The sequence below is a fragment of the Epinephelus fuscoguttatus genome, linkage group LG22 (assembly GCF_011397635.1).
Source record: "Epinephelus fuscoguttatus linkage group LG22, E.fuscoguttatus.final_Chr_v1".
Classification (NCBI taxonomy): Eukaryota; Metazoa; Chordata; class Actinopteri; order Perciformes; family Serranidae; genus Epinephelus; species Epinephelus fuscoguttatus.
The window spans coordinates 11,198,708-11,225,894 of record NC_064773.1 but is presented as its reverse complement, the minus strand read 5'-3'; the positions used below and the strand labels follow the sequence as shown (position 1 = coordinate 11,225,894).

The 27,187-nt window shown below is 43.9% G+C and overlaps 1 protein-coding gene across 1 annotated transcript in view; it reads right to left on the bottom strand.

The window, feature by feature from the left end:
* Positions 1-2,476: 2,476 nt before the first annotated feature.
* kmt2e (lysine (K)-specific methyltransferase 2E) overlaps positions 2,477-27,187 on the bottom strand; it is a 37,049-nt gene continuing 12,338 nt past the window's right edge. Inside the window, exons 3-24 of the mRNA XM_049566481.1 lie at positions 22,340-22,451; positions 21,302-21,531; positions 21,003-21,142; positions 20,405-20,586; positions 20,264-20,302; positions 19,950-20,150; positions 18,411-18,541; positions 18,125-18,242; positions 15,469-15,578; positions 15,113-15,365; positions 12,552-12,650; positions 8,650-8,835; positions 8,182-8,508; positions 7,617-7,916; positions 7,184-7,334; positions 6,792-7,018; positions 6,650-6,706; positions 5,882-6,427; positions 5,321-5,589; positions 5,124-5,203; positions 4,860-4,939; positions 2,477-4,780 (exon numbers count right to left, since the gene is read on the bottom strand). Coding sequence (XP_049422438.1) covers positions 3,734-4,780; positions 4,860-4,939; positions 5,124-5,203; positions 5,321-5,589; positions 5,882-6,427; positions 6,650-6,706; positions 6,792-7,018; positions 7,184-7,334; positions 7,617-7,916; positions 8,182-8,508; positions 8,650-8,835; positions 12,552-12,650; positions 15,113-15,365; positions 15,469-15,578; positions 18,125-18,242; positions 18,411-18,541; positions 19,950-20,150; positions 20,264-20,302; positions 20,405-20,586; positions 21,003-21,142; positions 21,302-21,531; positions 22,340-22,451 — 4,885 coding nt within the window. The 3' untranslated portion in view covers positions 2,477-3,733. The remainder of the gene's footprint in view (positions 4,781-4,859; positions 4,940-5,123; positions 5,204-5,320; positions 5,590-5,881; positions 6,428-6,649; positions 6,707-6,791; positions 7,019-7,183; positions 7,335-7,616; positions 7,917-8,181; positions 8,509-8,649; positions 8,836-12,551; positions 12,651-15,112; positions 15,366-15,468; positions 15,579-18,124; positions 18,243-18,410; positions 18,542-19,949; positions 20,151-20,263; positions 20,303-20,404; positions 20,587-21,002; positions 21,143-21,301; positions 21,532-22,339; positions 22,452-27,187) is intronic.

Here is a 27,187-nt window from a genome sequence, read left to right as displayed (position 1 = left end):
CGTCGTTTTCATCACTTTTTTCAACATACTATACTATGACGTTTTTATCACTTTTTTCGACATGCTATACTATGATGTTTTTACCACTTTTTTCGACATACTGTACTATGACGTTTTTGTCACTTTTTTCAACATACTATGACGTTTTTAATCACTTTTTTCAACATACTATAGTATATGATTTTAGCACTTTTTTCGACATACTATACTATGACGTTTTTATAGCTTTTTCAGCATACTACATTATGACGTTTTCGTCACTTTTTTCGACATACTATACTATGACGATTTTATCACTTTTCGACATACTATAGTATGACATTTTTATAGCTTTTTTCAACATACTGTACTATGACGTTGTTAAAGCTTTTTTCAACATACTATACTATGACGTTTTTATAGATTTTTTGGACAAATTATATTATGACGTTTCCATAGCTTTGCTGGACATACTATATACTATGACTTTTTTTAAATCACATTTTTCAACATACTATACTATGACGTTTTCATCAGTTTTTTCGACATACTATATTCTATGACATATTTATAGTTTTTTTTCAACATACTATACCATGATGTTTTTATAGCTTTTGTCAACATACTATACTATGACATTTTCATCACTTATTTGGACATAGTATACTATAATGTTTTTATAGCTTTTTTCGTCATACTATACTATGATGTTTTTATCACTCATTTGGACATACTATACTTTGACGTTTTAATAGATTTTTGGACATACCCTACTATGATGTTTTTATAGCTTTTTTCGACATACTATACTATGACGTTTTTATAGATTTTTGGACATACTCTACTGTGATGTTTTTATAGCTTTTTTCGACATACTATACTATAGTATGACATTTTTATAGATTTTTGGACATACTCTCCTAAGATTTTTTTTTATTGCTTTGTTCGACATACTATACGATGATGTTTTATAGCTTTTTTCGACATACTGTACTATGACTGTAGTCGTTACATTTTTATGTTGAAAAGTCATTTTATACCATGTCAGAAAAACTGTTAAAAACGTCACAGTATAGTATGTTGAAAAAGCGGATAAAAACTACAGTATAGTATGTTGAAAAAGTCAATAGTATAGTATATGGGAAAAACTGACAAAAATATCATAATACAGTATGTCAAAGAAACAAATGAAAAATGTCATAGTATAGTATAGACAACGTGATAAAAACAACATATTATAGTATGTTGAAAAAAGTGATTAAAACCATATAGTGATAGAAACGACATAGATTATGTCAAAAATATTCATAGTATAGTAAATTGAAAAGTCATAAAAACGACAGTATAATATGTCGAAAATAGCCATAGTATAGTATGTTAAAAAAAAAACCTGATAAAAACAACATAGTATAGTATGTTGAAAAAAAGTGATAAAACGACATGGTGTAGTATGTTGGAAGAAATGTCTGAAAAACATCAGTGTTGTACGTCAAAAATAAATCACAAAAAAGTCATAGTAAACTATGTCCCAAAAAATGTTATGACAAAAAATTATCATATGCCATTACAAAATTATGGTATGCTATGTTATAAAAAATAGTGTGAAAATAAATCATGAAAAAAACATAGTATTTATGTTATAATTAAGTCATAAAAAAACTAGTTAGTACTAGATAGTATGCCATAAAAATGACATTCAAAAAAGTCATAAAAAAGTTTAAAAGAAAAAGTTAAAACACAAATAAACAGTATAATATGCAAAGAAAATGTCATAAAAAAAAGTAACTGCATGTTACAAAAAAAGTCATAGTAAAGCACACCACAAACGTCATGAAAAAATGTTAACAATGATAATGTTAAAGATTCGTAAAAGAGAAGGAACGAGTGGGATTCCACAAGAGTCCCATTTGGTGCCTACATACTAATAAATTGACTTAATCAAATATACATATTGAACACAAGCTACAAAATGTAATACCTCGGGCCTTAACTGTCTCTTGGTCAATTTATCAACTGTAATAATTAAACACCAAGCGGACAGTTGTTGATGTAAAGCATCAATGTACTTCACGTTTTTCTTATTCAGGGATTTTCAACATTAAGTGTCAGATATCTTATTAAATTCTCCCTCCGGCCCTTTTTTCCTGTTCTTTTATATGTTCCCCTTACTTTGATATAACCTTGCCTCAGGCCTCATATATGTCTGCAATGTTCACATTGCTTTCTTGTTCCCAGTTCTTTAAATTCAGTCAGACAAAATAACAGGAAATGGCTTTTTTTGCGTCATGTTAAAAGGAGATTAAATGTTAAAGAGATTAAAGCGGGTATTTTTTCTGCTTTTTGAGCACATTATTTTACAGCTGTACGTGTCCCTCTGGAGGATTGCCTAGGAACTGCACATGCCCACAAATTAACGACAGTAGTTTGGATATCAATTATTACAATCCTTGAATGTTCCCCAAACCAAAATGTTCCCAGAGACACATGACTCGACAAGTTGTATAAAACTGTCATTACAGTGATTTAATATAATGAACCATGAAAATAGCCAACCAGTGCAGTGTCTGTGAGTCTCTCTCCTCCACACAAACATACACTCACACACACAAATAATAAAAAAAAGACAAAGTTGAAGAGTCCAGAGAGGGAAAAAAAAAATAAAATAAAAATAATGCTACAGTCACAGAAACATTCAGCTTTGCCAAGAAGAGCGTTCATATTTACAACCATATTTCAAAATGGGATGGGAGCGAATTGTACAAGCATAGAAAAGAAAAGAAGCAAATATTTACAACCTGTTCCTGGTGAAAGCTGGAGTAACCACCTATACATTAAATTACACTTTCTACAAATAACCATTGATATTCAAAAATAAACCGCTAACGTCCTACTTGTGGGCGACACCACCCTGCCTACCTACCTCAGAAGACTACAAGCACTCGTTACACAAAATCTCACACTTTTCTTTCATCAACCAATCACACTCTTTCACACACACACACACACGCGCACACAGGCTGACACACACAGACACACACACACACACACACACACACACACACATACACACGAGTGCGGCCTCCCAGGGGCGGTGAGGCAGGCTCCCAGAAATGGGTCTTTTCTGAATCTGCAGCGGTGAACAGATATTTGTTGTTAGACAGAGGAATAAAAAAAATAATTGTGTTTTTTTTTCTCTATACAAAAAGCTTTCTCTTTGCTATAATGAGCCACTAGATTAAAACAAATAAATGGTGTAGAGAGCCGACGACAGACGAGAGAGAAGAGGAAGTAAAAGGAGTAACTGACAAAGGAGGAAGAGGAGGGAGGGAGGGAAGGAGGGAGGGGGTTATAGGCTGGAATGTCCATTGATAAACAAAGTGCGGGGCCTTACAACGGGAGTCCAAACAAGACACAAAACAGAGAGCTTTCCTCTCCATCACAGGAAGGATATATAAAAACAAATGGAGGCCAGAGAGAGAGAGGGTTATGAGCACCGGGGGGATCGTCCATCTTCATTTTTATACAGTTTGTCTAGAAGATCGTTTCACTGTCCTTTTTTCTAAAATTTTCTGTCCTTGTTTTTTTTTTGTATTTTTTTTTAAAAAGCATCCTTTCATCCCACAATCAGCTGTTTTTCCACTGGCCATGTGTTCAGGTACATAGAAAACATATCTACAGCTTATGATACACACCCCTCTCAGGCTGAGTTCTCAGGGGGCTGCCGGAGGGAGGGGCCCGACAGCGAAGAGAGCGGTCAGTGCCACCCTGTGCTCAGGTACCCCGAGCTGTGGAAGGGGGTCGAGGACGCAGGAGCTCCACGAGTCCCAGAAGGCATCTGGGAGGCGGCGGCCTGGGCCTGGCCTTGTTGAGTCTGTTGGGGAGGAGGAGGGGGAGGTGGAGGCAGTCCAGTCTGCTGAAGGGGCGGGGGGTACGTCGATGGGGGCACTGAAGGGTTGGCGGTGGCGCCTGGGTGCAGCAATGCCGGCTGAAAAGCCCCTAAGTTCTGAAAGTGGTGGGGCTGCATCGGGGCGTTGGTCGAGGGGGCGGGGGGAGGCGGAGGAGGAGGCGGAGGAGGGGTGAGCGACAGCAGGGTGCTGCCAGCAGGAGGCGGCTGCTGCTGCTGCTGGGAGGTCTGGCCCTGTGGGGGTGGAGGCGGAGGAGGGGCGGTGTTCAGCATGAGCTGGTGCTGCTGGATGGGAGGAGGTTGCAGGTTTACGTGCAGCAGGGTGGGGCCGGGCATCGGGTGTGGGGGTGGAGGAGGAGGAGGTGGTGGAGCGGCAGAGCTCTGATAGTGCACGCTGTGGGGAATAGTCTGCATCAGAGGCTGAGAACCAGGAGGGTACGGGGGCGTGACGGCAGGTTTGAACCCAGGAAAAGGTCCGGCCGGTGACGGGCTCTGACTGGGGAAGTACGCTGAGGACACTGGTGGTGCTGGGGGAGGAGGTGGAGGTGGTGGTGGAGCACTCTGTGTGTTATACTGGGTGAAAGGAGCGGGGCCAGTCTGCGCCTGGGGCTGGGGTTGGTTCTGAGGCTGTGCGGAGAACAGCGCCCTCTGGCTGCGGTAGGGAGAGCCCTGAGGCTGAGGCTTGGGCGAGTGGAGGAGGGAGGATCCGGGGTAGTGCACGGGCGAGGAGGGTAACGGGGTGGGATGCAGCTTGGTGGGGGTCAGAGGAGCCGGCTTAGGTCCTGCAGGCTTGCCCGGCGGCTGGCTGGTTGGATTTGGCGTCCGAGGCTGACTGTCGGCGTCTTCCTCCTTCGCTGGTCGGCTGGGAGGCTGGGCGAGGGGACCAGGAGAGCACGGCTGAGAGGGAGGAGAGAAGAAGGGGTCAAACAGGTGTTGATAACCAGCTGAGAGGAGTCAGAGTTGCTTCATGACTTACTGTGTGGGTTGGGGTCTTTTGAAGACTTGGAGACGGACAGTCTCTCAGTGCAGGTGTATCGCCACCATCTGTCTCACCATCTGAAAAGAGGGGTAATAAAAAAAGTGAAGATGTAGATGTGAAAAATACCTCTTTGAAGAAATCATTTGATATATGTTTCCTACCACTTCATATTTAACAGACAGATTCGCTATCAATTCTCACTAACTCTCGACAACAAAACAAATTGTTTCGGTGCACTTGGTCGACAGTTACTATCCTCACCTGTGTCTTTGTCTTTGCTGAGCAGCAGAGCTCTGTGGTAGCTGCGTTCTCGGGCCTGCTCGACAGAAGTGGACGACGTCCTGAAAAGAAACGCATCATCACATCTATACATCCACATATGCTAACGTACATTTAACAACTGATACTAACAACAGGTTCTTCATGTTTTAAGTATAGGTAGCTGTGGCAGTACGTACCACTGTCCCTCTCCTCCTTCCTTCTCTCCTTTCTCTCCAGGCGCCTCTGCCTCCTCACTTGTCTGCGGCTCTTTCACGACGACGCTGTTGGTGTTGCAGAGAGGAGTGGGAGCGGGGGGAAGAGGAGGTTCGCTGGCGGTCTCCAGCGCAACAACGGGGAAGGCGTCCACGCTCAGAGGGGGCACGGTGGAAACAGGAGAGCTGCACTCGGTCTTGGAGCCGCTGCGACGAGCTTCTCGCTGACGTTTCCTGTATTCTAGCAGGGAAACCTGGGAAGAGGCAGAACAGGAACCTCCATGTCATTTATGGACAAAGAGCAGGTCTCATATTGAACCAGTAGAGGGCAGCATTTAGATGAGTCAGTGCATCTCTTGAGATCATTAAACCATAACATCATCATCTTATACTGCAATTTGAACCAGGTTATTCTAGATTTTATTAATCATCTCACTAGTTATATATATATATATATATATATATATATCTCATCCTCTCCTCACACACATGCAAGGATTAGAGAGTTGAACATGTCAGTAAAATGTTATCAGTACTCTCACTCACCTTTTTCTTCTGTGGAGGATTCTGAGCCGACCCTCCTCCTTCGCCAGCAGTGTCCCCATTTAGTGAACGTGAGAAGCCGAGTGAGCTTCCCTCCTCGGAGCAGGGGTAAAAGAGCTGCCCCTGGCCTTCACTGAAGGGGGCCTGAGAGCCGACCAACGACCCCGTCCCTGCTGCGGACCCTGCCGCAGCCCCAGCTGCAGCCTCGGGCCTGAAGGGAGCCACCAGAGGCTCCAGGGTGTGTGATGGGGTGAGGTCCCTTAAGTTTGAGTTGACTGGAGAGAAGTTCAGGCCAGCTGGTCCAGTCGGGCCTCTGTCTGGGCTTTTGATCCAGCCAGAAAAAGAGGAAGCACACGTTTCTGCGGATGAGGAAGCCTCGCTACCGCCCTCTACGACGACGCCATCTCCTCGGTCCTCTCCGCAGTCCACGGACTCAGCAGCTGGAGGCTGTGGACTCTCAGGAACTGAGACCTTGGCTTCTGTTGGGAGTCCGTCTGAACTGGGAGCTCTAACGCAGGGAGAGGAGACCAACGAAGGAGGACGGTCGGCCTAGGAAAAGAGGGAGGAGTCGGGATGGTCATAATAAAGGAAGTACATTAAAAAAGCTTGTAATTTCCACAATACCAGAAGTAGGATCGCCCTGTCCTCTTTACAGTCAAGCCATTTAAGAAAAGAATAAAATTTATTCGACAAATAATAACCTCTACTGATGAATCAAAACCTGCAACTACTAATAAAGTTGTTGACCTGATCGACAATTCCTTCACTCACCTCTTGCACGCTGGGTTTCCGGCTGACCTCTGGGGAGTTTTCTACTGAAGATTCACTCTGCGTAACAACAACAGATTCAGTCACTCAGGTTCTCTTTTACTTCATGTAACAGAATGTGCGGCCTCTGTTTCGACAGCCTTACCTCCTGAAGGGCGTTAAGTGTCTGCGTTGGGGTGCTGGGTGGGGGCTCTGTGCTTGGCTCCTCGGTTCGGGGACGCGGTGGGGTAGCCAATAAGACGGGGGTTGCGGGTGTCTCCGATTGGTCGGCCCTGGTGGGCGTGGCACAAGGTGAGCCGTACGGTGTCGAGCTCTCGGACATGCAGGCGTCTAACGGACTCAACCGGCGCTTTTTCAAAGGTGTGGGCAACTCTGTGAGAAGAAATATGGTGTGGGCTTAAACTGAGGGTCCATTGATTATTTTCCTATATTATACACACATATACTAGCATTAGCTCTTTCGTAATGTATTGCAGTTTTAAATGTTTAAGAAATGCTTGTCTTATTCCGAAATTTGCGCCAGTGCTGGTTACCTACCTGGTAGTGAGCAGGTGCCGTTGTAGGGTAGAGGGCTGTCAGAGTCTCCGTTGATGGAGGGGCTGAGGGGACCCTCACTGGGCATGAGAAGACTCGGTCGTCTGGCTGGGCTGGTGGAGCCCTCCTCCTCTAGAGCCTGCTTCAACCATCGCTGTAAGACAGAGTAGAGGTTTGGTAACTCAGTGATGGATGAGACTTTCTCTCCTGATAGAAGTGAAATTCCTTCATCATTGCAGAAAACTTTACAGCTAATCAAATTAGTTAAAAACTTTAGTCAGAGAGATAAAACTAATGATGGATAGAGAGGTAGAGTCGACTTGGGAGAGCTTCATTATCTCTAATCTAAGGACAGATCCATGTGACTTTCCAAAACTGGCTGAATGTACATTTTTCCAAAGCCAAATGGGGATATATCTAAAGCAGGACTTTTTACCTTCTTGCAGGAGCCAGTGGTTGGCGGCGTTTCAGGCAGTTCTCTAGAGCGCCGTCTTCCTGTGGGGACTCCTGGAGTAGTGGGGCTGCGATTAACCAGGAACGGGGACGAGAAGCGGACGTAGTGTTTGGGCGTGCTGTAGACCTGCGGAGAGCAGGCCATGCCTGGGAGGGCGTTGAGCTGTGTGGCAAGTACTTCGGGGTCGCTGCTTATTCTGAGCGGCCTCTCGGGGGCCGGCTCTGGGGTCCGTACTGCGCCGCGGTCCTGCTGTTTCTCTCCCACCCACTCACTCACAAAGTGCTGTGGGGAAGAGTTCGAAAAGATTTTTAAAATTATGTGACAATCTGTAGAGTTTCCAAACATTAAATGTGTCTGATATGATGGAAATATTTGCCAATAGACTATTAAAGGGGGGTTTTCTTCAGGTACTCCGGCTTCCTCCCATAGTCCAAAGACATGCAGGTTAATTGGTGACTCTAAATTGTCCGTAGGTGTGAATGTGAGTGTGAATGGTTGTCTGTCTCTATGTGTCAGGGTGTACTGTTGTGGGTGCAGGTGAGCGTACCTTTTTAGTTTTGAAGTTCTTGCTCCCGGTGCGGTTTCTGTCAGGTGCGGGTGAGCTGCTGTGTGGAGGGCTGGTGTCCGGTGCTTGGGCGGGGATGGCCTCAGGCTCTGGTGCGGTGGGCGTCTCTCCTTCGGGGGCCTCACTGGTCAGAGGCTCCACCGACTCAGTCGGGGAGCCAGGGGCCAAGTCGGAACAGGTGCTGATGGTGCGAGCTCGCCGGCGCTGTTGGCCGATGTGCGTGCGGTTCCTTGAGAAACTTTTCCTGTTCCTTGAGCTTTTGACCTTGGCTGGCTTTAAACCTGGCTCCTCTTTCACCTCCAGAAGTGGCTACAAGAAAAACACAGTAGAGCATTTATATCTAGTAAAATCCAAAAAAAATTATATATAGTAAAAGCGTTCCCTTGTTTTCTAGAAAAATTAATAAAAATTCAAAAGAACAGGAGGTTCTTTGCGTCTCTGTGCTCTCACCTGCATGACAGCAGGAGAATCTGCCGTCTCCGGCGTGGCTGGAGGCTCCTCCTTGATGTCACTGCGGCCACCGACCTCCGTCTTGACGCTCCCGATTCTTTCCAGGGCCTGCTCTCTACGTTTCTCCCTCTTCTCCATCCGGGCAAAGGCTTGCAGGATGGCCTCCATCTTCCTCTCTTCTCGTGTCTGCAGAGAGATAGGCATGGGGTTCAGAGGAGGGTGATGGAGGGGAAAAGGAAGCAGAGACATTAGTCTATTGGACACCACTCCCCCATCGAGCCCCAGAGGTTGCAATAAAACGGGTTAATGTGTGCTACGCAGCAAAAGGCGATCTAGCTGTGCAGAGTCAAAGGAAAGTGACCCCTTACCTTCATCATGAGAGAAACAAAGAGGAGAGGAGGTCAGGCAGGAGCAACAGGAAAGATGTTGAAGACGTAAATGTAAATGAGTTTCTACAGCGCTTTACGACTTTACAATTAAACCCCGACAAACCAGGAGGCTTAATAGCTCGTCTAATGTGTTCCTATATGTATGTTTGTGCCACATATTTCCCCAGCTCTACCTCCACCACAAAACCCAAACAAACAGCTCCACCCTTTGTCAAAACACCCCCTCTGAAAACCACAAACACTCTGAAACAAACTGCTGAGAGCTCAGGCTGTAAAGATGGACAGTTAGTACGCTTGTAACTCAATCACCTCTGGGAGATTTGAGGAGTAGGGGAAGGCTGGTAGATGGGTGGAGTAGGGTTGGCTATGAATGGGTCAAGTGTACCTCCTTGTGTTTCAGTCTCTTCCAGCTGGAAGCCGCCCAGACAGGGAGATGGGACTGCTCCTCTGGGCTGGCCTGAGTGTTCAATAAAGAGACAGCCCAGTTTAGTAGAGACATGTCCCCCTAAACAAGGCCTCACAAACACTGGACAGAGCTAGACCTGGACTCTCTGATCTTCTGGTGGAGCTAAATGCACCTGTGTCAGGTACTGTAGGTGTCTGACAGCTTGGACTTTGTAATATCCTGCTATAGGGAATATTTTTAATTATGGGACGACTTCGGGAATAAACTACTGACACCACAAAAGTGCTAAATATTTCCATCCTTATAAAAACCTCTGTTATATCATAATACAATCTTGTTGAGGCCTCTTTTAATGGTTTTGAGCCGTCAGTGATGAAAGCAGTTGTAAGGGAAATATGGTAAAATCTCTTCAATCCAAAACTTTGGTGTTAAATCAAACTGCGGGACACATCCACCACGTCCAATTTGGAGCTTCAGCCCAAACACGGTGTCCATGCATTTGCCTCTACGACCCACCAACCAATCAGGACAATACACTGGCCGGCTCAACATTTTCTAAACACCATTTTTAATACAGTTCAGGACACAATAGCAGCACACACATGCACATGGGACTACTGCCAATTTGTTTTATGCTCTGCTGCCAAGAAAGCACCATCGCCTCACAGTAGCCTCACACTGGGTTCGAGCTAAGGATCCAACAGTATGAGATTATGATGCTATGTTATCGGTCTCAGACAACATCACAGTTGCCTGGTTTCACGTATACGCTACAACACAATCATTATTATTATCATTATCATTATCAGTTGGTTTTTTTTGGTTAAACAAACACTAATAAAATTGAAATTTAAAACCATTTTTTCAATGGAATTTTGAGTAAAAAAGTCTCACTGCTGAAAATAAATAAAATAAAGGTGAGATTTTTTTTGTATAGTTGCATTTTTTTTCCCCAGTAACGTAGATAGGCAAACGGATAATCGTCAGTTTCCATACCACGGTATACCATGAAGCGGATATACTTCCAAAGCCCTAGTCCGAACCTGCAAACCTGGGGCCTTTCTCAAGTTCTCCCTGTGCCTACACGGGTTTGCTCTAGGAAAATTAAGTTCATCTCTTTTACACCTTGCATTAAAATGCGTTTTGGGTGATCGCAATCAGATTGTGCTTGACCACATGAAAGTGCCGATGTAAATGGATCCAAAATGCACCAAGGACAAATTGTGATCCCATTGTCCAAACCACTTCTGGAGGTGGTCAGGGATGTGACCACGCTGAACACAAGGGTAAATAGATATGTTTTCAATCCACATGCAAAAACTATGTGGGCGGAATGTATTTATCCAAAGTGCACAACGTGACCTCATGTGACGCTGCAGCTGTTGGGCCGCACGATTGTTGCTCTCTCATCTCATCTAACACTACCTGGGTGTCTCCCATCGTTTGTCATGTATTGTGCTGACATTAAATCAGGTGGGCCTGTTTCATCCTCTTCAACTTCACTGTTTTTCCTGACTGATACTTATTTTATTTTTATGCCAATATTGTCTCTGAAAATACAGATAAGATTATGATGTGCAGCCTATGTAGAAAAATACGGTTTTAGCCTTCTAATAGTGGATAACAGATGAGGGCGGTGCCCGTTTGGACTGAGCGATCTGATCGTTACATGGACACTGGAGACACATAATACTATATGTAAATGTAATCAGGTTAAATCATCTCAAGATACAAGATGCATTTTAATGCAAGGTGTCAAGTGGTTCACGTGAGACTGACTGGCGACCTGTCCAGGTTGTACCCCATCTCTCACCCAATGTCAGCTGAGGTCGGCTACAGCGTGTACAGATAATAGAGAGACCTAAAACAACTCAACTTAATTGTCCTCAAGGGTAGATGTGCCTCGCATACAAATAGAACGCAGACTTGAAGCACTACCAAACACAAAACGCCACTGATAAACAAAAGTCTCCACAGGTGACCCAGGACACCTTTCCAAACAACACAGGCTCTTGTTTAAGTAGGCATAATATAATGCCCATACACATCACTGTTACCTCCCCCGCACCTTTGTCACAGCATCGATTTACAACACCCACATGCATCTACTACGCTTGTGATCGTCAGTTTGTGAATGCACGCTTCTTTGAGCCCGACAGCAGCAGCTCTCTCCTGGGCCACATTCCATAGAAACCAGCCTATTGGATCTCCCAAAGTCAATATGGCCCTGGCAACAAGGCTCTACCCTCCGCAGCCCCTCCTCCCCCTGCTGCCCCCACCCCCTCCTCCCCTCTCTTCAACCATCTATCCCTCTCTGGCCGATTAGCAGAACTGTATGTTGGCCAAAGATGAGTCAGCACTTTGCACCTTGGGTCCGCCGTGTGAAATGAAGCTGACTGCAGGGTAATTTCCAGAGTGTGTGTGTGTGTGTGTGTGTGTGTGTGTGTGTGTGTGTGTGTGTGGTGTACTATGCTCGCCTGTGTGAATGTGTGTTTGATCCCATCTCTCAGGGACACACGGCTGTTTGGCAGGAAAAAGAGCGGTTGAACCAGTAATTGGCCATTTCAAACTTCCAGCCGCAATGAAGGTGAGAGCAGAGCTGTACTCAGAGTAGAACGCACACTGGGGCACAGTTTCAGCCCGCATGACGACACAACATACTGGTTTGTTCCCACTGACAGGACATGGGTGTTGTAAACAGGCACCAGAGGCCTACTAACGTCCTAATATGCTGGAGGAAAAAGTGCAACAAATGAGGGAAATAAATGCGACTGCGTAATGACAGACAAGCACAAAGCCTTGGTACTGTGAAGAAGAGGGAAGCTGCAGGAGGAGGAAAATAAAGTACTGAGCAAAACAGATACAAGGGGCATTGAGAGTGGTGGGAGCACTAGCAATAGATGAGCGATGAAGAGGAGGGTGGTTTGATGGAAGGGAGGTAGAGGACAGCTGCTCCTATCCAAGCCACAGCCCCCGTAGCAGACACATAGTTAGCTCCACACCCAGAGCAACAGGGGACAGACTTATTTTTATTTTCGCTCTTTCTGCCGGGTGGCTGCATGGCAAGTTAAAAAAAAAAAAAAGAGCCCCTAGCTTGGCACACTTACCATCTTCCTCCTCCTCTCTGCAATCTGCTCCTCTGACTCCATCTCTACTTCATTGCTAACGGAGGTTCTGTCTTCTAGATCCTCATATAACTCAGGATCCTGTAAGAGGAGGGGAGAGGGCGGTATGGCGCTTTATCATGGCTGATCAGTCAGTCTGGCTACAGACTAGAGGGAGACAGGTAAGAGTGGAGGAGAGGGGAGGTGAGGGAGGGAGGGGGTAACCTGAAATATATAAGGGACGACTTGCTTTTAGGGGTCAGTCTGTGCACAAAACACGTGCTCCAAACGTGTCTTTGGTCTTACACAGGTCGACGGTTAATGAGTCTGCATGAGCACCTCACAGGCTGCACTGACACAGGACTTTTCCGATTGCTCCTTAGATCCGATCTTTCTGCCTGTTCACATGACCCACATCGCTATGAACCAATCTCTGCCCTGAAACGTCTCACATAAAACCAACTACATCACATGTGTTGAAACAGCAACAAAAACTTTCACATTTGCAAGGTGGGCATTTGGGGGAAAAAATGAATGACACAGTGGTGCAAGTACTCATCTCCAGAGTGATTCCTGCGGAGGTTGAGGACAGTTCGTCACATGTTGAGGATAACGGTGAGAAGAAGAATTCAGCCGATTTCCAGTTTTGCTGGTCTCATCTGGTGTATGAACTTAAACCAGTTAAAAAGTAGCCTATAACCCGTGCTGACTGTGTTATGATGCTAAATCCAACTTGTACTGCTTTAGAAATAAGCAATATGACAACTTGATAAACATAATATGTTTGTTTAAATCTGAACCTACAAGTCTTTGCGTAATTAAATAACTAAATTCCAGTTGAGGTGGGAGGGGCACAGAGCCGTGCACGTCGTGTTTGTTTACGTTTTTTTGGGGTGACCAGACGAGACACAGCATTCTCTGGGGAAAACAGCACGAATATGGTCATATTTTGGATTAAAGCCGCAAAAGAAGTGTTTTTTATTTTTAAAACGTCACAATAGACAAGGGATGGCTGATTCATTGAGCTAAAAAAAGGATTTATCCACACGTCACCTTCGGAAGGAGATCACGAGGGAGCTGGTAAGCTAAATGGCCATCGCTAACGACAAACTGGACAGTTTGCTGTATTGTATGTCACTTTCAGTAAATATCAACAAAAGTAGAAGATAACACGTTGGCTACTCACCCATCTTTTACGTGGTAGTGTCTGATTTCAGGTGCACAGCTGATGTTTGCATTGTTTGTTTACATGAAACAACAGAAGTGCATATTTAATGGATTCATTGTTGACACAGAGCGCCGATGTTAGCACACAGAGTCATTGTGTTCCACACGAGAGCGGCTGCTGAGTCCGGTGCGACTAGATGTTGTAGTACAATTCGGTATACCAGTCCAGCCCCGTGTTTGGCTTAATATCAAACTGGTCTGAAAATGATTACACCGGCAAAACAATCTTTGTTCTTTGTCTGTAGTCAACAGACAGCTCCGAAACTGTGTGGTGAGAGATCTGCGCCTGCACGGTAAAGTATGACGTGAAGAAACCATGAATATGTGGGGAGAGAAAACCCACACATGAATTCCAGTATGACTTTTCTCACAGCTGTCACGAGACCAGTGATTGGTTATGTATTAGAATTAGGATCCCATATGAAAGTGGCCCAAGTCTGACTGTGTCCACACTACTCTGAAAAAAAAAAATCAGATAGAAAAGAGGATTTGGGGCGCATTTGCTTGTAATGTGAATGTAGTCACTGTTTCACTCTGAGCACACCCTCATGCTGCACCAGCACATACTTACAACAGAACTATTTAACAGCTGACATACTGCCCTGCCTTCAGAAGGAGCGTATGGTTGTAATAGCGATGACTTATAGACCTCTTATCTTTCTGGTGGGACACCTCATCTCACCTTTCCTCCTTTCAGCTCTGACACAACTCTGCAAAATGCTTTTACATTCTGAGACGGTGAAAACCACTCTCACCTCATACAGCTTAACCTATGTGACACACAGGACTAACTTCTAAATGATCAAGCACAACACTTTCTAATCCACTTTGACAGTAAGAACATTTCTCACATTTTAAACTGCTGAATGAACCTAATTTGTAACAATTTCGCTTGGTCGTTACAAGTGAAAACTGCTTTTCTGGGACAGACGACAGACGAGAAACTCTGTTGCTGTTAACACATCCAAGAGAAACGCCGTTCTCTGAGTGTGTTGCACAAAAGCGTAACACGCTGCGACACATCTCTGCCAGACAAGTAGCACAAAAGTGTTTTGTGCAACGACAAATCTGAACTATGTTGTCAAAATTATTAGTTGGGGGGTTGAGGTGGATGCATAAAGGGAAAATGGGAAAATAGAGGGAACTAAAGAGGATGTATAGTGACTAACAATGGAAAACACATGCACAGAACATTTCACAGAGATCAAACAAAATATCATGCATGGAACATGAGGGTAAATGTGAATTAACAAAAAATATGCCGTAGTGGACAAAGTCTCAACATGTGAGCAGTAGAGTGTGAAGAAGAGCGTTAATGTTCATGAGTGTGATCTTGCCTGGTTGTTGGAGATGGAGAGGCGCAGAGGAGAGAGTTTCCTCTGTTTGCCGTCACCTACAGTCTTGCTCTTGCCCTCGCCGTCCAAACCCATGTTCTGGTTCTGGCCCTGGTCGTCCCGCACCGTCTCCTTGTCTTTGCGACTCCCTCGGCGCCGGCCTCCGGCGACCAGGTTCTCTGTGGGTTCTAGATTGTGCTTGAGCACCGGGCACTCCTGGTTCCCCTTCACACAGGCACAGTCCACCTTGTATTTACTATGAATATTAAGAGAGGAAGAGGAAGAAGGACGAGGTTATAAGGTGAGAGGATCTTTCCTTGCAACTGTAGCTCTGCATGCTACTTGCCAAGTTAACTCACCAGCTGCCATAGTCATAATCAAAACCAATGGTGATTTCTGTGCCTTTGTTGATAGGCCTCAGTGAGTAGATGTATAAATGCAGCATGCCATCCTCGATGACGTGCCGCACCTGAGGGAGGGAAAGCAAAAGATTAGTAAAGAGGCATTACATGAACACAGAGGAGGCCTGTCACGATAACTACTTTTGTTGGACGATATATTGTCCCGAAAATGATTGCGATAAACAACGTAATGGTCACTTTGAGACCATTTATGCCACTGATATAATAATATCCTCCTGAGACACTGCACATTTTGGGTTTTGTGCACCTTATTCTTCATTCTGCTTAAGTTAGACCTGTTGTCCTCGTTCATGGACACTTTTTGTGCCATCTAGTGGTAGTAAGAGCTCAATACCATGTAAAAATAAGATGGCAGCCATCTCTGCCAATTCAGTCTGCAGTCGATCCTGACACAAATGTGGACAAGGTTCAAAACCTGAGGGGTATTCCAGGTAGGAGGTTCAACAAACTCTGAGTCTAACCCTGAACTCTGAGTTGATTTACTCTGAGATGGGAAACTCTGAGTTACGGGTTCCAGAACAGCTGATTTGAGTTAGTTCAGTCAACTCTGAGTATGTTCACTCTGAGTTAAACTGACAATAAAAAGCCATCATCAATGGAGCTCCGACTCCACGATTCACCATGGCAACAGGTAAATAAAAGACAGCGCCTCCATTTTAATCCAGTGGATGTAGAGATATTAATGCATGTGTAGCAGACGGTGCACGTTTATCTTTAAAAGAAGAGCCTGAGTCAGAGCAAGGAAAGTGTAAATAAGTTAACCATAAAGTTAATAAAAAAAAATTAATTCAGTGTTGTCCGTTTATTCATCATTTATCAGACTTACATTTCCTTAATGAAGATAAAGTGGTGGAATCTGACTGTGTATCAGGCTGTAGATACATTACATTATATTAATAATATATAATAATATATTTGTTCAGATTTAATCTGATGAGGAAAAACACAGGAGGCAGCAACTGAAAAACAGGAAGATTTAAAACATATAGGCTAGGCTATAGAGCAAAGACATAAAGACATGACTGTAAACTCACAGTCTGACCTAGTAATAATATGTTTGGTGATTTGCACTTGAAAAGACGTTGAGGTTAAAATACAATAGATTTTAAAGTGTTGCACATCTATTTGTGTCTTGACTCAACAGCATTCACTGACTTTATTTCAGATACAAATGTAGTAAATTTAAAGACACTGAAATGCTGCACCATTGCTCACTCAGAAATATTAACATATAATCCCCAGTATTAGGCTATAGGAATTATGTTCCATCAGTGCGACCAATGACATCAGTGATAGAGATCATTAGTCACTGATATAAATAATTAGACCTACACATTATGTGCAATAAACATTTGGGAGCTGCTCTGACAGACTGACAGTCTGATCCTTGTGCACAGTGTTATAAAAAATAATGAATATAAAAAGGACAGAGGTTTGATTCTGAGCTGAGGGTGAATTCTCGCTGTGTAATATTTGAATGTTAAGACAAAAACTGATGTCCAAAGAAATGATTAATGTGCATAAATTCAGTAACTTAAGACAGTCCTGAGTAACAAACTAATATCCAGCAGGGTTTAGACTGTGACAGACGGTAAATCTCCGCTAATGAATGCGCTTCGATACAAGCTTTGACACGGACTGAATGAATGAGGAAATGAAACAGCGTGCAAGAGGGAGGAGACAGAGGAAAAACTCAGGGTTTATTGAAGAAAATCTGTCAGCGAGCAGGTTCACAAAGTCTGTTACCATGGTGACTGACTCAGAGTTTCAGTTACCTCTCTTTCTGGAACGGATAACTCAGAGTTTCCCTCATCTCAGGGTTAACTTACTCTGAGTTTTCACATAACCCGCTTTCTGGAATACCCCTCTGATCACATTTTATGATTGAGATTTGTTTACTTATGATTAATAATGTTTTAGTTTGACATGGCAACAAAACTGACCAATTTTAGCAACAGTAACAAGATAAGACGCTGTTAATTAGGAAGAACTCATTTGAAGATGTTGGGACTTTATTAATCATCTCATCTGAGGGCAATTAACTTTTAATTAAGAAAATTTAAACACTGAAATTGGAATATGAACAAAAACATTTAACATATGTTTTAAAGAAGTAATCAAAACCTCTTAGTATAAACAAGAAGCTCCGGGAACACATATTTGGTCATTCAGTTAATGTTTGTGACTTCAGAGTTGGCTCCCAGACGACGGATGAAGCGTGCCTGGGTCAGGACAGTGGCTTTTCGACTTCGATTGTGCAGCTGAAGGCCACCAGTAAGCTACGCAGTGTCGTTTTGAGGTGTTATGTCTGTCTTTGGATGTACACAAGTAGTGGGAGGAGGAGATGGTGGGGGGGGGAGAACTGCTGCATCCAAGTCTTATAATGTTCAGGAAAACCCTGCTGTTTATTCTGGCATCATGTTGGTGAAAATGTTGGTGAATTTCTAATGTCAACACAACGAATGTTATCTAGGTCATGTCTATACATTGTATGATAGTCGAGCTATCATGACAGGCTTTACAGAGATTATAAGGTGCTGAATTAATTGAAGTAGTTAAGCTTCATTTGGTCATTCAGTTAATGTTTACTTACTTCAGAGTTGGGGGTACAGGAGCGACGGATGAAGCGTGCCTCGTTGCCGAAGCTGCGAGCGTCCACACACATCTCCAGTCCGTCAAATTTAGAATAAAATAACACAAATGGGTATGGCCTGAAGAGGGGAGAGCATGAGTGTTAATAATTCACATAAAAACACCACGATGTAATGAACCCCCAGAGCTCTTCATAATTTGTTTGACCTCCACAACAATATTCAATTTACATTCAAAAGACAGAACTCTGAGGAGAAACCCTTTTGATAAGTGATGGGCACCCTGACCTCTTGAAGAAGTATCCGTTGGCCTCAAACTGCTGTCGAAGCATGAACTTTCCCCTGTACTCAATGATGAGGGAGTCTGGGGCCAAGTCTCGCACCGCCTTGAGGATCTTCTTGTTCTTCTGAACTTGACTCTGGAAGAGAGAGACAGTCAGGCTTGAGTGCAGATCCTGGACAGGCTACACATTAAATTATACTAAGATTTTAAAGGGGACCTACTAAACGAAAAACACACACACACAAAATCACATGTCTCGTATGTAAAACTAATCCCTGTGAGCAAAAGCCTCAGGCTTGACACCGATGTGAATACTCAGAACAAAGTGTTTTTACTTTGAAGACAAGCTGACGTCAACTCCTGACGCATTTTATTATATGGTCATCTGCTCCAGACACGCTAATGCACCAGCAGTTCTCAAATGGTGTGCCGTGGGATTTTGTGGTAACCTCACATTATTATTGCAATATTCAACTGAGCCTGTTATGAAGTTATGAATGGATTTTTAATTGACTGTATCAGTATGTTGTGCCCACCCACTTCCTAATAAAGAGGCAAACTCTACCTTAATAAAAGCAATTTCATTTCATTTAATAAGTCTTCACGGGGAACCTATTTGTCACAGTTCGCATGAGGGAATTATAAGTGTGTGACACATCACATTATCTTACATCATTTCCAGTTTAAATGGATGTGTGATAGGTGCTCTGATGTCATTTCTTGAATCATTTTGTTGATAAATGTCACAAGTAATGGTTGTCAATTGTTATTTGATAAAGTAAATAAAACCCAAAATTTAAGCTGTGGTAAGAGTGATAACACACATTATAGAGGCTATTGTGCACAGATAAAAATACAGGTTTCAAGAAGTTTGAAAACCACTGGCCTACACTGCTACATGCTAGCTTCAGGGACACTTAATCTTGGTTGTAAATGTTGTTAATTTCTCCCTGAATTCGGATTGTATTCCTGGTGCAACATGTCCGGTTGTGTTCTTACTGATGATTTTTGAAGGGGGAAAGTGCTGCTATACAGAGAATATGTTTCCCTGGTGTTAGCATGTAGCTTCATACAGCTGCAATTACACTGCTACATGACGCTACATGCTAACATCAGGGAAACATTTTCCCCTGGTTGCCGATGTTGTAATTTTTTCACCAATTTCGGATCATATTCCTGCTGACACATGTCTGGTTGTGTTAAGAAGCTTTTAATAGTGATTTTTCATCGTGGAAAGTGTCGCTTTTCACTGTTACAGTCGCTCCCTGGCTACAATAAAGGTGCCACGATATGGAGAACCCGGACCAACCAGAGCAGATCGGGCTTTTTCAGGAGGGAGGCTTAAAGAGACAGGCGCTAAAACGGAGCATCTGAGACAGACGGTGAATACAGGTGTTCCAGCTCAGACAGTGTGAGGTCAATAAAGTGTTTTTGATCGTTATAGCATGTAAACATGTTCTAGTAGAAACCCAAAAAACAAGTATGACCCTAAAATGAGCATACAGGTCCCCTTTAAGGGTGTGAGACTGTAAACAGGTTTCTACCTCCACAGGCGGTTTGAAAGAGGCGGGGTGCGTGTTGTACGCCAGGCTCTTCCCGTCGCCTTGCTCTTTAACACGCAACAGGACCTGGACGTCCTCACTGTACTGATTGCTGCTGGCCTCCTCGTAACGCTCCATCCACGTCTTGATCTTGTTCTCCCACAGAGATGGGTGCTCTGTCGGCTCCTGCTCCGGAGCTGCACCCTGAGAGAGGGGGGGGGGGGGGGGAACAGCAGTTGTTGGTACATGAAGCTTTGACAGGAGACAACTAGAGAACTCCGAGCAGAGCGTCTGAGAGTTGTGTTCTGCAAGTTTACCTTTACTCTGGAGGATTTTCTGGACCCTTCTCGGAAGGCCTTTCAGAGGTGAAAGGAAATCAAAATGTTAATGTTAATTGAAACATATAACACATAATGTGCTTTGACTGCTTCATTACAAATTAATTAGTCAAACCTGACCTTCTTAGCTCGGGCAGAAGATGCTGGAGGCTCTTTATCACCACTCTTTTTACGTTTTTTATCAGTCTGCTTATTGCCAAGGCGCCCCGTAGTGAGGGTGATGGTGGTAGGCGTGTGTTGGAAGGTGGAGTACAGCTCTAGTGGCACCTCATCTCCGCTCTCTGTAGCACTGGTGTCCCCATCTGAATAAGCAAACATGTCTTCATTAGTAATTAGCATAAAGTGCTACAGCTGTTGCAGGAAAAATAAAAAAACGAGCCAAGTTATAATAACACAAGATGAGGTATGTTACAGCAAAGACTAGAGGAGGAGTTTGTGTCTTGCCCAGCAGGTGTCAGTGTGTCCCAGGATCAGGCTGAGTGGAATCTGACTGACCTGCAGGGGGAGGAGGCTGCACCCTGACATAGCCTACAACCTGCTGGGTTCACTAACAATCTGGCCATTTACTGCAGATAGGCAGCCACTAAAAGCAGAACTAAAAGAGGTGACGTAGACAACGTCTAACACCTCAGAATCTGCGATGGGTGCAGCTCACAAAATAACACCATGCTCTCTGTTCTTTATAAAACTAGATAATTATCTGTGCAGTCTTGCGTACCAGACAAACATTCTCGTTTCCTGGTCTGCAGTAGGATGGCCCTCTCTCGATCCAGGTGTCGTGGTTGACAGCGTTCACACAGGTAGGTCTCAGGAATGTTCTGCCTGTCGATGCCCATGCAGTCTATGTGCTGCCAGGCACTGAAAGAAAAACAAGCAGAAGATTTTAATACCCTTTTAAAATCAGTTGTTCCAATGTTGACGACAACTTTGGGCCACAGGAGGAACACACACTTCTGAGTCATCCACTAATCATGACAAAGATCTGGCGAACAATGACACGCCGCCCCGGGCTCCTACCTGCACTTGTCACAGCAGATCATGTAGCCGTCATCGTGGGTGAAGCCACAGATGCAGCGGGTGATGTCAGCCCCGTAGCTGCCATCCTCTGAGGTGCTGAGCGTGGTGCCCCTGGACGCTTCGTCCTGGCCCCCTGGAACAAACAACCCCCCCTCTCCTTGTCGGATCAACATGGAGGGGGGAGGGGAGGCCGGTGGTGTGGGTGGGGGCCGCGCCCCATAGTTATGGTCCTGGTGGAAAGATGGAAGATAGGGGGGTCATGTCATTGACAAAGCAAGATGCGTAGTAGGAGCCCATTTCTGAGGGCGAGGACCTAGACCGCTGACTCCCAGGCATTTGGGAAAGGACATCCATTTGAGCTCTTGACTAGGAATAACAACACAGAAAGTCCGTTACATGATGTGCCAAACATTGGATCTCTGTGTAAAACAGCTATACATTCAAAAACATAGAGGATGAAACCAACTTTTTCTTTAAATTATATATTGCATGTCAACTTTTTGCTCACATAACATTTAGTATTAGGTTGTAATCGTTACTTGGCGTCCACGCAAAGTGACCTAAATCAGGTAGAAAAGTTAATTATTAGCATCAACCCAGATAACAATCAGGTGAGCAATATTTTCAGTGGTTAAAAACTGGAGACGGCCGTCAACATGTTGTTTAAACGCTTTGAGCAACAAAACAACACATCTCCTCTGTAGTATTCCTGTTGTTTCCACATTTAAAGCTCAACACATCGATGTTGGAAGAACGACTCCCAACTTGGAAATGCTACCATTTGAGGAGCACATGAATGCATTTGCTTTAACAATGACCTGAAAGATTAATATACGACCAGATTCATTTTCTGACGATCAAGCTCTAATTTCCTGTACGACAATAAGACTAAGGAGGCTCGTACATTACAGCTCAGTGTTCTATGTCGGCCTAAACAGGAGCTGGTCATGTTGCATTCCCTGTTGAACAAAGAGGGAGAGCTCAAGGTGTGTAGGTGATGTGTAACAGCGTGAGAGGAAGAACAGAATGTGTACTCACAGCGTAAGGCAGGCCAATGTAACTGTGGGAATGGTGAGAGCTGCTGCTGTAGATCTGGTGTGGGTAGCTGGACTTTTCCACCACCACAGGGCTGGCCTCCACCGATTCTGGTCTGCTGAGCAGCAACACAAACAAAGAGCACACATTATTGTACACTGAAAAACTCTGATAACAAGGTTACACAGAGTAATTGTTTCCCATAAACAGTGTGAGGAAGTGTGTGTGTGCGTCAGTGTGCTGAGCAGGGAGGCAGGGCAGCTACTGATGGTGACACAGAAGAAGAGTGGTAAGAATATGGATGCATGCTAAAGGCTGTAATGCTGTCAGGGGGCCTGGGGCAGTAGGTCACTGCACACCCAGCGGTGGGAAGAATTTACATTTGCTACTTTATACTTCTGCACTCCATTTCAGGGGTAAATATTATACTTTACTTTTCATCAGTGTTTCCCAAATGAGGGCACGGGTACCCTAAGCACTGCAGGGGGTACATGGGATTTTTCATGTTAATCTAAAAAAATATCAGTCATGCAAAATACCTAAAATAATTACACACTAGTTCAATAATTTGTATTTTCAGCGCAACTGTTAAGTGCTCTAAATTGTCAATGGCTGAAACACAATCACGTTTACATAACTTCAACTTGCACCAAAAATGTTTGCCGCTGGTCAGCTGAAAAAAACATTTCGGGCGCCGTACATCATTTTAAAAGTTTGAGAATCACCGTTTCCTATCTTTGCATTTATCTGACAGTTATAGTTACTGAATACTTTTCAAATTTTCACACAAATAAACATAACAGGCTTGCAAATATCACTTTTCACAAATGAAACCAGTGGTTTCCAGGCTTTTCTCCTGTGACCATTATAAAACTGTGGCGTGCACTTTTTCTCACATGGTGAAGAAGTCAAATGATCTGTTATTCCACAAAAAAGCAAGATTAAATTATTCAAATGCACACAAATTTGTTTACTAGAGGATTTTCTTCAAATACAAACTACAAATGTCATATATTACATTACAATATATCTGTTACATGGGCAGTTTTCCTGCAGAATGAGTACTTTTGCAGGGTATCGAACCTTTTCAAGACACTTTTTAAGTGAAATAAAAACTGATCTTTTTCCTATTCAGGAACTGTAGGTGAGTAAAGGTTTGAATCTATGGTCCCGTGCAGAGGTAGGTTTTTCTGTAGGAATATGGTTATTACAGTGAGTTACAGCTGGGCGGAAAATCAAGTATCACAACATTTTTTGACCAAATACTTTGATATCGATATTGTGTGGTTGAGTGCTGGTGCTTTTGCAAAATATTTACACAATAACATCATTAGTCATGTGGAAATAATGACTAAGTGGGTGAAGGCAAATGATTGAACAGCAAGAACAGTCTAATTAAGTTCAGAAAATAACATTACTTTACTGTAAAGCAGCCTTTAAAACCATGAAAAGACACTTACGATATTACGATCTAAGAAAATATCTAGACAAAATATTTAATATTCAAACTGATAAATGTCAGTTTTCCTGTAAATATACACTCATTCTGATGCTGGCATTGTAAACAAAAGATTCTCAATGTCAGTTAGCATGTATAGTATTTTTTTCTGTGTCTTTTTACTTTTTTTTTTTTTTAAAGGTGAAATGTTACAGTATCTTTATCTGTGTAGTTTTATTTAATTAATACCAATTTCTCGCCTAAATTTCATGTGACTAGCTACAATGGTAACATGTTTGATGGAGGAAAATTTGACATGTTGAATACTTACTTCCCCCACTGTCAATAATAATTTGCAAATCACTGCCTTCTGATTTTTTTCTGATTTTATGTACACACAGCAACGTTTTGGGAGTTGCTGTTGGATAATATCAATACACTGCCCTGTGTGAGTATAAAGTTAAAGACAGTATTAGGTTCAGTGGTAGGTTTAATGATTTCTAACATCATAAATGTGGACTTTCACACAGAAGAGCTTGATTCAATTTGACCAAAAGAAATTTAAAGATAGATAAATGAAATTAGTTGATTATGGCAGTTAATTAACCTATTATTTAATAACTTTTAAGGGGTAATATTTATAGAAACCAGACTTTAAGGACCTGCAGACACCCTATTTTGACACTGAATACATTTTACTGATATACTCTTATTTATAGAAATGATCTGAGTGCTTCTTCCACCAGTGACTGTGAATGCTGTCATGTCAGCACAGGCCTGAGAGCCAGACAGATAATAATAATAATAATAATAATAATAATAATAATAATAATAATAATAATAATAATAATAATAATAATAGTCAAAATAAATGACGAGAGCACTCCAGAATCCATACCCACAGCGCAGACAATTATTAGAAACATGCCGCCTTGCACTCACACAAAACAATAAACACGCAGCCATGTATTCACACCAAACCAGTACGTCCACTTTCCCCACTTCACAATGCAGCTGAGCAGAGAGCCTGTTTGGCCGTTTGAGACCAACCCACCCTTATCATGACATGATTAATCTGTTCTTCAGTTGCTGAGGGGGTGGCTCTAGAGGAAGTGGAACTGGCAAAAATGGACGGCAGGAGACAAGATAGGCATGAGGAGGTAAGAGGGAGAGAAACACTACGGGACGAGCAGGACTTGCAACACAAGGAGAGAGTTTGAGGTGAGGTGCAGTAGCAGAGATCCACGTGTTAATGGGTCATTCATGCGAGCAGATCACTTGATGTTCCTCTTTTCACATAGTCCGCTCTAGAAAACTGCTCCAAGGTCAGAGGCTTATAAAAACCGTCAAGGAGTGGAGGTATACGCGACAGCTGCTGAGTTTCCCTCCCTTTCTCTTTCCCAAAAGTTAACCTTACACCTACTAACTCCATGAGGGCTGACAACTTTCCACAAACGAGGCAGAAACAAGGAAAAAAGCTCACTAAGCACACTGGACAGCCTCTCAGGTACACAGAGCAAGACGGGTACAAAAGGCTAAAAGACTACGGGGACTGTTAACAGGCCATGCAGCAATTCTGCCTATGTAAACTGTTCAGCTCTGCTCACACCGTCACTCCACAACCGCCATATTTCAAAGCTCTCATACAGAAAACAAGTACAGTAAAAAAAAAAAAGAGCCAGTCCCCATTTGGAGTTAGAGGTAATAATTATGTAGCTTTGAAGTGAAATTTGAATAAGAGTCCCAAGGTAAAGTGGTGATACGATACCTGCGTGAGCCCTTCTCAGCCCTATCGCTCGTGTTGCATGCCTTAAGAGCAATGTGCAACACTTCCTGTGTGCGTTGCAGCTCAAGTATTCACTGTCAAAGTGAAAACGTAAGTGCATGCATGAGGTCTGGAGGCGGGCCCACGGGTAAGGTGTGAGTGAGTGTATCCATCCCATGTTTTTGTGACTGTGTACACAACAGTTTAACGGCCACACTGGTGTGAGAGATAGGCGGGGGAATTTAAAAACTTGAGTGGGCTCTCTTAACTCTCTCCCATTAATGATTAACCAGATCAAAGTCTACATTTTATAATACATGGATTTAAGATCTGCTCGGGGCGTGTATCATTTAATGGTTAAAGGAGGAAATTATTTATAAAAGGAACTGAGCTTTAGCGCTCTTTCAGTTTGACCTACAAGTGAATCAGTGAGAGAGGCGGAGACAGAGAGACATACAAAAGGCAAACCAGTGAGCCAGCCTGTTCAGTGAAAGGAAAGAAGCACATTTAAATGTACGTGTGCATAGCTGGAGGGTTTGTATCATTCATGCCTCCACTCCGGGGAAGTGGAAAAGTAGGGCCTAGAGAGTTAGAGTACACATAAGTAGGAGGGTTGCAGGCAGTCATGATCAGACTTGAACATGAACAGCTGCGGCCTTGCATCATGAAAAGATGATAAGTGAGACGGGAATGAGGATTTTTGGGACTTCAGGTTCAAAATAGGTGTGCAGCTAGGTACGTGCTATTTATAGCTCAAATGTCAAGAGTATTTAACTGAGAACAGATGTCGTTTAAAATGCGAGCACCTGCCGGGAGAGGGTGAAGAGGCAGAGTGGACGAGCGCTGAGAATGGAGAGATCAACAGCAGGAGAGAAAAAGAGCAGCACTGAACAGCCAGAGGCAACGCCTTCACTCCTAAAGAGCTCCCACTTGCTGCCATGGCAACACTACGTATTCTGGCGGCGTGTGCGCGCACGCCAGGCTCTGTGTGTCACCGTGGACACACACACACTGCATTAGCCAACAGCTGGTCACGCTGCTGCAGACTTCAGGGGGATGTGGAAGGGGACGTGACGCTGTTTTTGCTGGTGAGTAACCAGCCCCGCTATCCCAGACCTCGGCTGGCGCGCTCACAATACTCCAAAGAGCTGTGTGTGTGTGTGTATGTGTCCCTCTGGTCTGGATGGGACCTGCGCAGCAGCAGGTGGAAGCCCCTTTCAAGCTTGTTATCTGCTTTTGAATAAAGCTGCAGCAGGCGATCGGACGCAGAGCTCGGACGGACAAAGAGTGAGTGAGGGAGTCAAGGCGAGGGGTTTACTCCTGCCCCCGGTGGCTGCAGAGCTCCGTGGAGCCGAGGAGGGAGGAGGAGGGGTGTGCCGGGGGGGGGGACGCCGTGGGACTGTTTAAGACGCCATGTCTATGTGAGGGCCACCTGTCACTCAGGCCAGTGACCATGGCAACAGGCCCTGCGCAGTGCAGAGGGGAGCGAGGGGGGCGAGGGACAGATACCATGGCAACACAAGCTGTCACGGCAACAGCTCCGATGAAGGCCGAGGGGAGGGCTCTCCCTCTCCCTCTCACTCTCTTTTTAAAGGGACAGGAGCCCCTCCATAAGTTGATGACGTGTGTTATTCTTTAGTCACACGAG